The 13,047-nt window shown below is 50.7% G+C and overlaps 1 protein-coding gene across 1 annotated transcript; it reads left to right on the top strand.

Moving 5' to 3' along the window:
* Nucleotides 1-2,257: 2,257 nt before the first annotated feature.
* On the top strand, nt 2,258-2,887 carry LOC119333299 (histone H4-like). The gene has a single exon (XM_037606238.1). The coding sequence runs from the start codon at nt 2,258-2,260 to the stop codon at nt 2,735-2,737; it is 480 nt and encodes a 159-aa protein (XP_037462135.1). The 3' UTR covers nt 2,738-2,887.
* The last annotated feature ends 10,160 nt before the right edge of the window (nt 2,888-13,047 follow it).

Genomic DNA, 13,047 nt, shown 5'->3' with positions numbered 1-13,047 from the left:
CTTAATGTCCTAACATGCTCGGATGTATGAGGAATAAGATTTGACCTTGGATATGACCATTTGTGTGATTTACTTGTATGCATTGTAGCCCGGGGGGACTATCCAGACGGTTAAATTTTGTGGAGCTTGCTTAATGTCCTAACATGCTCGGATGTATGAGGAATAAGATTTGACCTTGGATATGACCATTTGTGTGATTTATTTGTATGCATTGTAGCCTGGGGGGACTATCCAGACGGTTAAATTTTGTGGAGCTTGCTTAATGTCCTAACATGCTCGGATGTATGAGGAATAAGATTTGACCTTGGATATGACTATTTGTGTGATTTATTTGTATGCATTGTAACCCGTAGTAACGCACGGGTGTACTACTAGTTCCTCTAAGATCACAGTGTTCTTGCTAATATGCCATGGCAAGCTCTCCCAAACATGATCACGACCCGCTTGGTTTCGAACTCTTCAGCAAACATGTGTTTTTTTCTAGCAACCGAGCAATCGAGCCCCTTGGGTTGTCCTAGGCCAGGCGTAAAACGATGAAGATCGTCTGGACGTGGAGTAACGTGCGGTGCAAAACTTTAACTGCCAGCAACCACTTCAAATCACCTTCCTCTTCCAGGTCGTTGATCACCAACAAGGTTGCCTTCTCTTCGAAGATCTCGAGCCTCATGAGCGCCTCATCCATTTGCACACTTGCTGAGCGTGGGGTAAGGAGTGCCGCCCTTGCCTTTGTCCCTCCTGTCCGGTTGATGTTGCCATCCTCCATTGATCGCCTTTGCGCACCGCCGATCAGATCCATGAGCGTCGCCAGTCCACCGCCGCCCTAGCCGCCAAATAGGTTTTTAGGAGTTCAGGAAAAACGGAAAAGTAACACGGGCCGGTTGTGTCCGTCCTAGTTTTTAAAAACATGACTAAGGACATATTTTATACACGAAGTAGAAAAATAGATGAGTACAACAATACTGACTTGCGGTGCAAAGGGAGAACTAGAGGGCAATTAATTGAGGAACGCTTGTTCGGGAGCCTACCCAAGGGTCACTTGCGGAGGGCTGAGACCACTCAGCCGCCGTCACGTGTCGCGCTCTGGGTGCTCCCTCCAGATTTTCTAAAAAAATCGGCACGTGTTTTTGGCTTTTTAGAATTTTTTTGGCTGTTTCTGGCTTTTTGGTTTTCAACCAGTCTTTCTTAGCTTTTGGACTAATATTTTTTGCGAAAAAACATGTTTTCTTTTTCTTTCGCGGGAGTCGTCCCTCTTGGAAACAAAAAAACTCATATTTTTCCTTCAGCGAGAGGCACGGCCGTGCCTCTCGAAAACAAGAAAAATACGTTTTTTCCTTCCACAAGAGGCATGGTTGTGCCTATCAGAAACGGAAAAAAATTCAATTTTTTTCATTACGTGAGAGGCATGGATTTGGTTCTGCGGGAGACGCGGCCGTGTGTCTCGAAAATGACTTTAGAAAAGGGAAAAAATGGCACGGTCGGTCTTTCTTTTTCTTTTTAGATGTTCGTCTGTTTTTTTCGTGAAAGAACAGTTCATCAAAACCTATTAATACAGGATCTAATTTTGAAGATCTCGACGCGATGAATTCAACGATGAAAACGGTTTAAAATTTGAACGCATGATTTAAAAGATAAAATGTTTTAAATAAATTGATCTACAATATTAAAAAAGGAAAAAAAAACTCTACTTGCGAGAAGTGGTGCACGTGCAACACGCCACAAGTGCACTGACCTTGGGTCGTGTGGGCGGCGATGTTGCCGTCGAAGCTGGTCGTCGTCATGTCGTCTACGATAACCGGCGCTTTGCTTGTGGGTGGTTGCCTCTTCACCTCTGCGGGAGAGTCCCGGTCTGCTCCTCCCATTGCAGTCTCGACTTCTTCTTTCCAGCAGTGGTGGGAGACAGGCTAGCTCGGCGGAGCGGGGCTTCCCGTGGACATGTATTTGGTTTTCGCCCAGTTTTTCCTAATTAACCGAGCAACTATTTTCTTCTTAATAAAGCAGTAAGCTGCCATTTTGAAAAAAACAAGCGATTATGACATATGAAAACTGAGTTATTAACATTCTCGTCTAGGCCGAGGGAAAAGAGAGATTGTCCTTCAATTAGCCTGGCCCAAATCATAGCAGCACAAGCGGCCCACATTTCTCTCTAAAAAAAAAGCTAATGCCCACATCTCCGCCACGTCACGATCCGCACCACAAGCCTCCCACAGCATCCCACCTTCCGATCGCAATCCAACGGCCCAACTCCACCATCTCACGGATGGACCCAGCAAAGCGCCAGAGAGCAGACACCTCCCGCCTCCAACTCCCCAAAATTTTGGGCTTCCCTCCCAACTCCTTCCCATATAAGGCCGTCACCTCCGATTCCCAAATCCATCCCAAGCATCAACATCCGCGGCACTCCCTTCTTCCCTCAAATCCAGCGACGATGTCCGGGCGCGGCAAGGGCGGCAAGGGGCTGGGCAAGGGCGGCGCCAAGCGCCACCGGAAGGTCCTCCGCGACAACATCCAGGGCATCACCAAGCCGGCGATCCGGAGGCTGGCGAGGAGGGGCGGCGTGAAGCGCATCTCCGGCCTCATCTACGAGGAGACCCGCGGCGTCCTCAAGATCTTCCTCGAGAACGTCATCCGCGACGCCGTCACCTACACCGAGCACGCCCGCCGCAAGACCGTCACTGCCATGGACGTCGCCTACGCGCTCAAGCGCCAGGGCCGCACCCTCTACGGCTTCGGAGGCTAGACGCGTGGTGTGCTGTGCTGGTGGCGGCGGCCGTGTTTTTCTGTGTTATATGTGCCGTCGTGGATGGGATGTACTTCTCTGTCGTGCGTTTGTGCTCACCAGTCTGCAATACCATTATCCGTTCAATGAAAATACTCCGATCCTGAGTTCTGACGAATTGCTTCAGTGATGAAATTGTTTTATAAGACTGGCTGATTTCATCTGTTCATTTTACCTTTAGATCGTATAGCTGATCAATCTTTTGTCATGCATTGCAATGTGCACTGAGTGCTTCCGCTCAGTTACCCACAGTAGTACTGCAGTTGCCATGTTTAATTTGGGTTCAGTGGGAATGAATCCCGTTCTTTTCTGCAGTATTGTGAGCAAGGTAGTGCACAAGGATCGGGATTCAGGATCTAAAGTTGCTGAGATCTTGGAGTCCTGCAGATATTTCTGAATCAAGCCTCTGAAGCATCTATCAGAGTTTGAAATGGTACATGCGACATTTATAAGTCTAGAGTGTAGAACAACTGTTTGAGGCTCTGCAGTCTGCAGCACTAAGCAGAGGCTTTCTTCCTAATAATCACCTCATTCCTCAGAGGAATGTATTGTAGAGATTATGTTCTTTTCCTATGACCTTGTGCCTGATAAGAATACGCATGATGATTCCCTTTTCTTTTATTGAGAAATTGTAGGTCACTGTCACTAATTCTCTAGAGCAGGAAATTACTTGTATGTTTTGCTTCATACCACTATTGAGTTTTTTTGTTTTTCCTCTCTTTCATGTTACCCTAGTCTCTTTTTATCTTCTTTGTCATTCTTTCATGCCGCTGTTAACCATGCATCTTATTATCCATTGTTTGGTGTGCATTTTTGACTTCCAATGGCAAGCCAATTAATATACTTGCCATTTTGCCAAGTATAGCATGCTAGCTTAGTGTTTTGACTTAATTGCTGAGAAGATAATCGAAGATGGTTTCTTCTAGTGAAGTCATTATTTTCATGTACCTTTACCTTGAGGTTTTGGAGCACTTCTCCGGCTTACAAACTATAGGAGGTTAATTCAACCCCAGCAAGATTCCTAAAACTAGAGAAAACATCACTGCTATGTTTCTTGTCAATTAAATTAGTATTCGCGTTTGAAGGTATGACAGAATTTATAAAAGAAAACATTGGCCATTTTCGGTAACCTATAATACATGTGATCTCCAATCGTAGATCAATGGCATTTGGAAGATTCAGTTTCAACGGACCTTCCAAATTATGACCATTTGTAGGCTCTAGCATTTGGGCGCTGCTCCTAGGACATGTTCAGAAAAATACCATCCATGAAAACATGGAAAGACATATGGGACTAGTTTTTTTTTGTGTGGATCACTCTCTCACATCGAATTGACGAGAGAATTTGAGCAGAGCATGACATAGGACAGTTTTTTTTACACGCCTCGGCTAGATTTTTATGGCTTCCTTTTGTTGACAAACTCGTTTGTACATTCCGCACCCTGGGAGGGTGAGTGTGTTGATTTCCATGTTTTAATAGTTTGGTACCTGCAAAAACATACCCCCTTCGTCTAGATAGATCCATTTCTGCGACGAGTAATTTGGAATGGAGGGAGTACTAGTTTGGTACCGTTGGATGTAAAAACCCATAAAAATCAACGGTTCAGATCCATTAGTGAGGTATAAGAGGGACCATCTTTGAATTAGGGTAACACAGTGGTAGCCATGTTTTGTGATTTATGGATGTGGCGATACATTAGGCGACGTTTTGATACCAGGTTTATTCAAGCTCGCGTGACCGCCGCGCCACATCTGCTAATTGAACTTAAAGGTTTCGCCTATCTGATCAGTGTACAGTCCGATTTCTGCCCAAGGATCACAAGTAATTCATAGGCACTGATCTCAACTAAAAAAACTTGTCAATTACTCATACATGTACACGCTGTAATCAGAGGAGGGAGCAACAATTTAACGCCCCCGGGCAAAAATATACCATCGCAAACAATGATAACACATCATTCAGGTTCAGGCACAGCCAGATCAACAGGGAACGCATGCAAAACTAACCACGTACCTACTAAATACTAAGCTGGAGGCGGCTCGCTCCCTGGCTTCTCTGCCGTCGGCCCATGGAAAGGGGCGACGACGAGTCGACGGAGCCGTTGAGCGCCATGGACGCGACGGCCTTGGCCCACGCCATGAGCTCCCTCTTCATCCGCTCCTCGTCGCCCCAGATCACCGGATCCACGAGCTGATCCTTGCCTGTGGCGATCAGCAACGCCGGCGCCTCCACGACGTCGCCGGTGACTGCGAGTGGCCGGAAGATCTCGGGTCCCGTGGCCATGCCCGCACACCACTCCGGCCGAGTAGTGCGAGCTGCCTTTCGCGAGCCGTACCGCTTGCGATCGCCGATGAAATGCGAGCGGGAGCTGCGGATTTGCGGAGAGCTTAAGAGTGTTGTGCGTGGAGGAAGGTAGTAGCAGTAGGCCTATGGCGAGGGATGAACAGCGCTGCCCTGTTTTATATGCGCCTCCGGAGGCCGGCCGGCCGGGGTTGTCACCGTGTCAGGCGTTGTGTGGCGCCGAGAGCACCGCGTCTGCTGGGATCGGGTTCTGGATGGAGGGGAGTTGGCTAGGCCAACTCCACCGCGCGATCCTATCCTGTTCGGCTCCGTCCGTTTGGGGTAAAAGGGATAAAAAAGGCGGCCCAGCGCGCGGGAGCAAACGGACTTTTGTCCGCTTTGTGTCCGCTTTCGACCCATCCCCGGTTCAAACTTGCGCCGGTTATGGGGTGAAACGGACAGCGCGCGGACGGGCGGGACGCGCGCGCTTGTCCTCCCCTGGCCCGCCTGTCGGTGGGAGAAACCAAAAACCCCCGACGGCCATTTGGCGCCATTTTCCCTAAACCCTCCCACGTCCCTCCCGCCGCCCCCCCCCCTCTCTCCTCCGTCCATGGCCGACGCCCCGCCGAGTTCCGGCGGCCTGGCCGTCGACCCGACCACAAAGGTGAAGAAGAAGGCGCCAAGGAAGCCGCGATCGGAGTACACGCCGGAGGAGATCGCCAAGTTGGACGCGGAATCGGCGAAGAGGAGGGAACGGAGAGCGGCCGTCAAGATCAATGCCGCCGCGGCCAAGTTCGCCGCTCAGCGCGAGGAGCTGGAGGTCGCGCGGCGCAAGGCCGCTGCCGACGAGAAGGAGGACCTCGTCAACAAAGCGCACGCCATCCTCATGCTTGGCATGGGCCGTCCGGCGGGGTTCCATGCAGCGGCCGTCGGCCCGGTGAGCACAGGCTCGCCGGTCGCCCGGCCTACGCACTGCCAGTCGCCGACGTCGCGCGCCGTGCCCATGTCGCCCGACTTTCCTCCACCCAGGCACGACGGCCAGACCCGTTTCTCGGCGTCGCCGGACGTGGGCTTGTTCGCGCCGTCCACACCACGCCCCGCAGCCGTCATCGACCTCAACGTGACGCCTGGGTCCAGCAGCGGCGGGCGGCCTTCCGTCGAGTTGCAAACAAAGCAGGCGCGTGCACCGTTCACGGGCACCATGCCGACCCCCCGCGTGTTGTTTGACGAAATGCCAACCTCAACGCCGACGGTGGACGACCCCTTCTACAACCAGTACATGGAGGACGTGATCTTCCAGGGTGGGAATGGCCGTGCCTACGACCCCGATGAGACCCAAAGTCAGGATGGCCGCGTCCAGTACGTGCCCGATGAAGAGGCCGACGACCGTGCTGACTACGACCATGGTGATTCGTGGCATGAAGACGATGACATCTATGTCGAAGGTGAAGATGAAGATGAAGCCAATGATGTTGATATTAGTGGCGCTCCATTGTTCATAGACGAGCTCACCCAAAGAGCGGAAGCACAAAAGAAGCGGAAGAGCATTCGCACCGGTTCATATACACAAGATGAGGACAAGTTGATTTGCCAATGTTGGATGGAGATTAGCCAAGATCCAAGGACCGGCGCGCAATAAAAGGGCATTGTTTTTTGGACGAGAGTCCACAAAACATTCCATGAAAGGAAGATGTTTGAGCCCTACCAAATTACAAGCAACCGTGGCATCGGTTCGATTCAAAAAAGATGGTTGTTCATTCAACAAGAGTGCAACAAGTATTGTGCCGCACTTGAGAGCGTTGAAGCAAGGCCCGTGAGTGGTCTCGGCGTTGGAGACATGGTATGATCTTCTCTTTCTAGCCCTTGCTACGACCATGAGACTTCGGCCGTGTATATGTTTGCATGTTCACTTGTTGTTGATCATGTGGTGTAGGCATTTCAATCTTTGGAGGCATTCAAGGCCCGGCACAATGACAAGTCATTCACTCTTACGCATTGTTAGACGATCATCAACAATTGCCCTAAGTTCAAGGATCAATACCGTGAACTTCAAAGGAAGAGAGGCAAGAAGACGACCAAGTTCGCCGAAGGTGGGGATGGCGAGGCGTTGAAGAGGCCGAGGGGCAAAACCAACTCAAAGGTGGACGACATACGTGACGCCTCATCCATGGCCTTGCATGAGACTTTGCATGGCATGATGTCACATAAGAATGTGAGGGACGAGAAGAAGCGGCAAAGCAAGGACGAGCAAATGAAGCAATACCTAGACCTCCAACGACAGAAGCTTGAGATGGAGGAGGCGGCCAAGAAGAGGAAGATAGACATGGAGGAGGCGGCCCGGCAAAGGCAGCTCGACATGGAAGAGGCCGCCCGGCAAAGGCAGCTCGACATCGAGGCCACCAATGCCGCCACCAAAGCGAAGGAGGTGGCCCTTGCGATCATGAGCGTGGACTTGTCGAAGATGAGCGACAAGACGAGGGCCTGGTTCGAGGCCAAGCAGAAGGAGACGCTCGACGCCGAAGGCCTGAACTAGGTCGTTCGATCGACGTGGCCGTTTTTTTTTGGAGGCTGGCATGGGTGCCGCCCGCCCGCTGGGCCGCTGGCAGTGTGCCGGCGAAAAAACATTCATTTTGGAGGCCGACTGTGTTGCCGGCCGCTGGCTGTGTTGCCGGTGAGGACAACTATTCGTTTTGGAGGCTGACTGTGTTGCCGGCCGCTGGCTGTGTTGCCGGCGATGGTCGTGTAGGCCGCTGGCTTTGTTGCCGGTGTGATGAACTCGGGTCGTGAACTGGGGCTTCACATTTGAAACGTCCTTTTTTTTTAAATAGACGCGGACAAGATGGGGCAAAAGGATGCGGCCGTGCGCTGGGCGCACGGCCACCGCATCCCAGAACAGACCCGAACACGATCCTAAATCCCTACTCAAAGGGACAAAAACCGGACAAAACGGACGTTCGTTTGGCGTCGCCGTCGGGCGGAATGGGACGGACACGGACGCACTGATTGACTTCGAGACACACACACGACGCTGCCTCCTGCTCTGCTCCGTGTACGAATGGTCCGCGGAGAAGAAGCGGCCGATGAATTTTATAATTTCACGTGATGTTTCACGTGTCTGCCCTTTGTTTTCACATCTTTGTTTTTCTATTGTAGCTTTGTGGACGGACTGATCCGATGCTTCTCAAAGTCCAAGATACGTACTACGTGAGATACGATCTGCACGGCCGGGCCACGGATTTGTGCAGCCATTAGCATGGCGGCCAACGATCTTCGTACGTGCGCTTGACAGTGACGCCTGGATCGTGCCCCGCGCCCGTGCAGCGTGGCTGTGGTTGTTTCATCCGGGTCAGGTGAGAAAGGAAATGGAAGTCCGCGACACGATACCGCGGGACCCGCTTGCAGTGTGTGGCACACGGGATACCCTGCCCCCACGCAGCATTGAACACGTGCTGGTGATAGCCAGCCGGCAGCTTTCAGATCACTGTTTTGCCGAGAAGCAAGACGAGTTTGGCGGTAGCACGGACAAGTCAAGAGAATGATCTTGCTAGTTGTACGTTACATAAAAAATATGTGAAGGTCTTCTTTTTTGGAGAAATATGTCGAAACACAATCCCCTCATGGAATATGAAACACATCACTCAGTTAAGTGTCTAACGTGCCATTAAGCAGGCTTACGGTCTAATGTTAAGCTAGGTTTAGTTCGTGCCTGTCCGAAAATCACTCTTTGGCCCCCGCGTCGCTCATCCCGGACGACACGGGCGACGGCGGCGTTGCCCCGCCTAACTCCCTCTCCTCCCGTTGTTCCCTCCCGCTGTCGTCGGAGGACGCCGCCGGCGGCGTCCCTGTTTATGGCTGTTCTTCATGGGACTACGAAGACCCAGAGAGACCGAATCAATATTAGATGTGCATGTATTACTTGGCAGCAAATCAATGAACCTGCATGTGTGCTTGGTTAGGGATTGCTTTGCACGTACGTGGGACTTCTCATCGACGGCGGTCACCATCGATACATCTTCGTGAGGTTTTCTCACTTTCAAATTTGATGATTGACTTCGACGATGAGATGCAAACTAAGGATGACGACTTAGCGCAAAGGGATGATGGTGCATTGGTGCCAATTACACGTCGCAAGTAGTTGTTGAGATCGTGAAATGTGGTGGCGGCAACACATGAGTGACTTGATGATGGTGCTCCTCAAGCACCCGGTCTCGAGTTCCGGGGTGAAAGCCTAGGTGACCCGAATTGGTTATACCTAGCATTTTTGATGTTTTTACGTCGTTACCTTGTTGGAGGCATTGCTTGGATATACTCGGACTGTTTTTGAGGGTGAAAACCTCGATTCTGACCCTAAGTGGTTGAATCCAGTGACATCGGTGACTGGACGTCGTTTCCTTTTTGAAGGCGTTGCTGTTGAAGAACCTCGTCATTTGCGTGATGTCATGAGATAGTTGGTGCGGATACGATCATGGATGCAGTTTGCCTATTATGGATTTGATCGCTCTGATTTTTTTTCCATCGCCTACGCATAGCTTTGATTTTATATGACTTTGCTATTTGCTGGTGTGTTCTTGTGTGCGTGTGTTGGTGTTGGTTGTGTGCACCTAGCTATGCAGAGACTGGATGTGCTCACTATATTTGTATCCTCTTGATACCTTATTTCAAGCCAATAAAGTTCATCCTTTGTCGAAAAAGTTCGTGCCTGTCCTCACAAAAAGGGGCTTAGTTCGTGCCCAGTCGTCTTGTGAAAATCTCGGGTTCATGGCATGCAACTATCGTTGCTCACCTAAGTGATGATCTCACTAGAAGATTAATCTGAGGAGCATCCCGATCGAAAGCGAGCGCCCAAATCCGGCATCCAATAGGATCGATTGAGGACGAGGCTAGCTATAAGTACAAAATCCGTATATTCTTCGCACCTGATTTGGTCGACGTCGACGTGACGCCCTTAAGTACGTAAAACTGTACAGGTCCATCTTCCGGTATTTAGCAGGAGTACTACAGGCAAATATATGTGTCACATTCGAACAGCTCAAGAGCCTTGCCTCCTAGCGGCCAAACCGGGAAATACATCATTACTACAACGACGCGAATGAACCAAAATCGCGGCGATGCTCGCAACTTGTTTCTGCTGATAGTGTCGCGTGATGGCACCCGAGCGCAAGTGGTGCCCGCCGGTAGAATAAAAATCAAACACTATGATCACAGAATGCGGTGGACGCTGGACTTCCACACACACACACACGATGCTGCCTGCTCTGTGCACGAATGGTCTTTTGGAAGAAGCGTCTGAAATAGTTTTACTGAATTTTCTAGGTTCACGTCATGTTACATGTGTGCCTGCCCTCAACTTCACAACTTTCTTTACTGTAGCGTCGCGAACAGACCGATCCATACCGGTTTTGCTTCTCGAATGGATTTTGAGTTTTTGACAGCTCCTTATTTCGAATGTTTGATTGCGACGAAGTACTTCAAAACGAATCGTAACTGAAGTCCCACTGCAAGCAAACGAACATTGAGATTTCGGTGAGATCATCCTTCATCCAGTTGCCATATCTTCGAACCAGAGGTGGCTGCACGATCAGCGATGATCTTCCAACGTACGCTTGATAGTTGACAGTGACATCTGGATCGTTCCCCGTGCGCGAGCAGCATGGCTGAGTATTTCGGTCAGGTTGCCAAAGGAAATAGAAGTCGGCTTCAAGATACCGCGGGACCACTTGCAGTGTGTGCTGGGGCAGTGTCAGAGGATAATATGTGCTCGGAAATGTTAACGCCCACACGTGTGGGCGTTTGCATCTTGCCCACACGCGTGGATCCGCGTCCGTTCGTGAGCGCACGAATCTTGGCATGTTTCTAGTGCCACGTAGGACTGGCCTGGTGTGTGGGCGTTCAGCCGGTCGCCCATACGGCTGTTTCACCACACAGGAGGGGCTGGTGTGTGGACGTTCAACAGTTCGCCCACACGTCACTTTGCACGCATACACAAGGGTTAGTGTATGGACATTTGCCATCTCGCCCACACGCCCGTCTCCTCTCCCACACCCAAACTGCTAGTTGCCATGTGTTTTGTAGTGCACATGGCAACTGCCCCTAGTGTGCTTTATAAGCAGGTGGCAACTCTCTTTTTTTACCCGAATTTGCCATGTGTTTTGTAGGGTACACGACAACTGCCTAGTGTGCACGTAAGCAGATGACAACTCTCTTTGTACCGAGTTGCCATATGTTTTTGCATGGTACATGTCAACTACCCTAATGTGCATGTACATGGCAACTGCCCTAACGTGCACGTAAGCAGATGGCAACTCTTCCTTTTTACATGGCAACTGCCCTAGCATGCTTGTGAGCGCATGGCAACTCTCTCGACTGCCTAGTGTTAGTATGTGGCAACTTCTAAAGTTATGAAATCATGGCAACTACATTAGATCAGACCATACATGGCAACTGCAGTTGAGCAACCATGGCAACTGCAGTTGTCCGACATGGCAACCGTAGTTCAGCGACATGGCAACTGCAATTAAACAAACATGGACGAGGGTCTGGACCATGGCAACTGCGGGCGCGCTGTGACTGTCATGGGTGGCGTGCGGGACCAGAAGGTAACGAGGCCTGACATACGGGCGTGTGGGTGTTATCAACTTCGCCCACACGCACGCGTGTGAGAGGGATCGGAAGGGGAAAAAAGAGGCATGTGGGCGCTAGTTGTTTTGCCCACACGTAGATGTGTGGGCTGTTCCTCTTATACACCACACAAAATGTGTGGGCGGACTCCCTAACGCCCACACGTATGGCACTTATCGACGTCCTATGTGCTTGGGGTCTGCATCTTCATGGCCAGGTTATAGCGTCATGGGATGAAGAGCCTCGCCTCCTAGGTCCATCCAGGGAGGGTTACGGATGCGATTGGCTCGGCCGTGTGGAACGACCCGATCCACTTCCTCTTGTGGGTTTCCTGATCGGTGGTCTTCGTCGCCCACATTCCCCACGAGCGCTGTCGGATGCCGAGGTAGGTCCTCGTAGGCGGCCGCGGCGGAAGGAGCTTCCGGAAATCCTCGAATCGGATGGGGGCGGGTGGATCGGGCGAGCGGCTGCGGCTCCAGGAAGCGACAACGGACGATGACTAGCGAGCGTGGCGGCATGGATCGACAGAGGGGACCTCCGGCCACCGCGTCCGCCCATTGCGAGGAGAGAGGGCGGCGGAGGAAGGCGAGGGGACGCGTCGGTGGCGGGGCAAGGGTGAGAAGAGGAGGCAGAGAAGGCGAAGAGAAGAAGAAATTTTTTTACTCAGCCACCTCGAGCCGGAGTAAGTATACTCGTGGGATAAAGGATGAAGTAAATGCGGGATAAAGGATGGAGTAAATTTTTTACTCCAGTAACCAGGATAAGGATCGGCTACATGCGAATTATAGGAGAAAAAACGCAAATATACTCCTTTATGGCTGATAAGGGATCGGTTAGAAATACCCTAAGCCTATGAGGAGTTGCATCCAAAATCGCTAACCACCAATATGCGAAGTCCTGGCACTGTAATATGTTTGTTTCTGTTTTGCGAAACCTCCCAAACTCTGGCATTGTTGCATTGTGTTTGTGTTTTGTTTTGCGGAATGGAAGAGCTCTATTATTCTACCTACCATGGTCACAGAAAAAGTACAATAATTATTCAGAGGAACTGCACACGTGCCTCATATATTCTCAGGCCTCGATCGTTGGAGTCGTCAACTTGCTTAATCCCGTCTCAAATCAAACATGGGGAAAAAACGGTAAACAGGACGGTTAGGTCTCGCGACTCCGCCCTCCCGCTCGTCCGCGCCGCCACCCCAACGATCTCCACCACCAACCCTAAACCACAACTGCATCTTCATTACCAAGGTGGAGATGTCTGTATCGATGACCATCAACTAAATTAACTTGTACAGTACACCATCAACGTTTATGTATGTACTATGAGCATCCTAATTGCATTCATTCGAATCAAGAGCTCTCGGTTTAAGTT

This window comes from Triticum dicoccoides, chromosome 7A (genome assembly GCF_002162155.2).
Source record: "Triticum dicoccoides isolate Atlit2015 ecotype Zavitan chromosome 7A, WEW_v2.0, whole genome shotgun sequence".
Taxonomy (NCBI): domain Eukaryota; kingdom Viridiplantae; phylum Streptophyta; class Magnoliopsida; order Poales; family Poaceae; genus Triticum; species Triticum dicoccoides.
Note: the sequence above shows the minus strand (reverse complement) of the source record. Positions and strands in the feature narration are given on the sequence as shown.

What these genes read in the sequence shown, in the direction of transcription:
- LOC119333299 (XM_037606238.1), top strand. Translation starts at nt 2,258, where the DNA reads ATGGACCCAGCAAAGCGCCAGAGAGCAGACACCTCCCGCCTCCAACTC.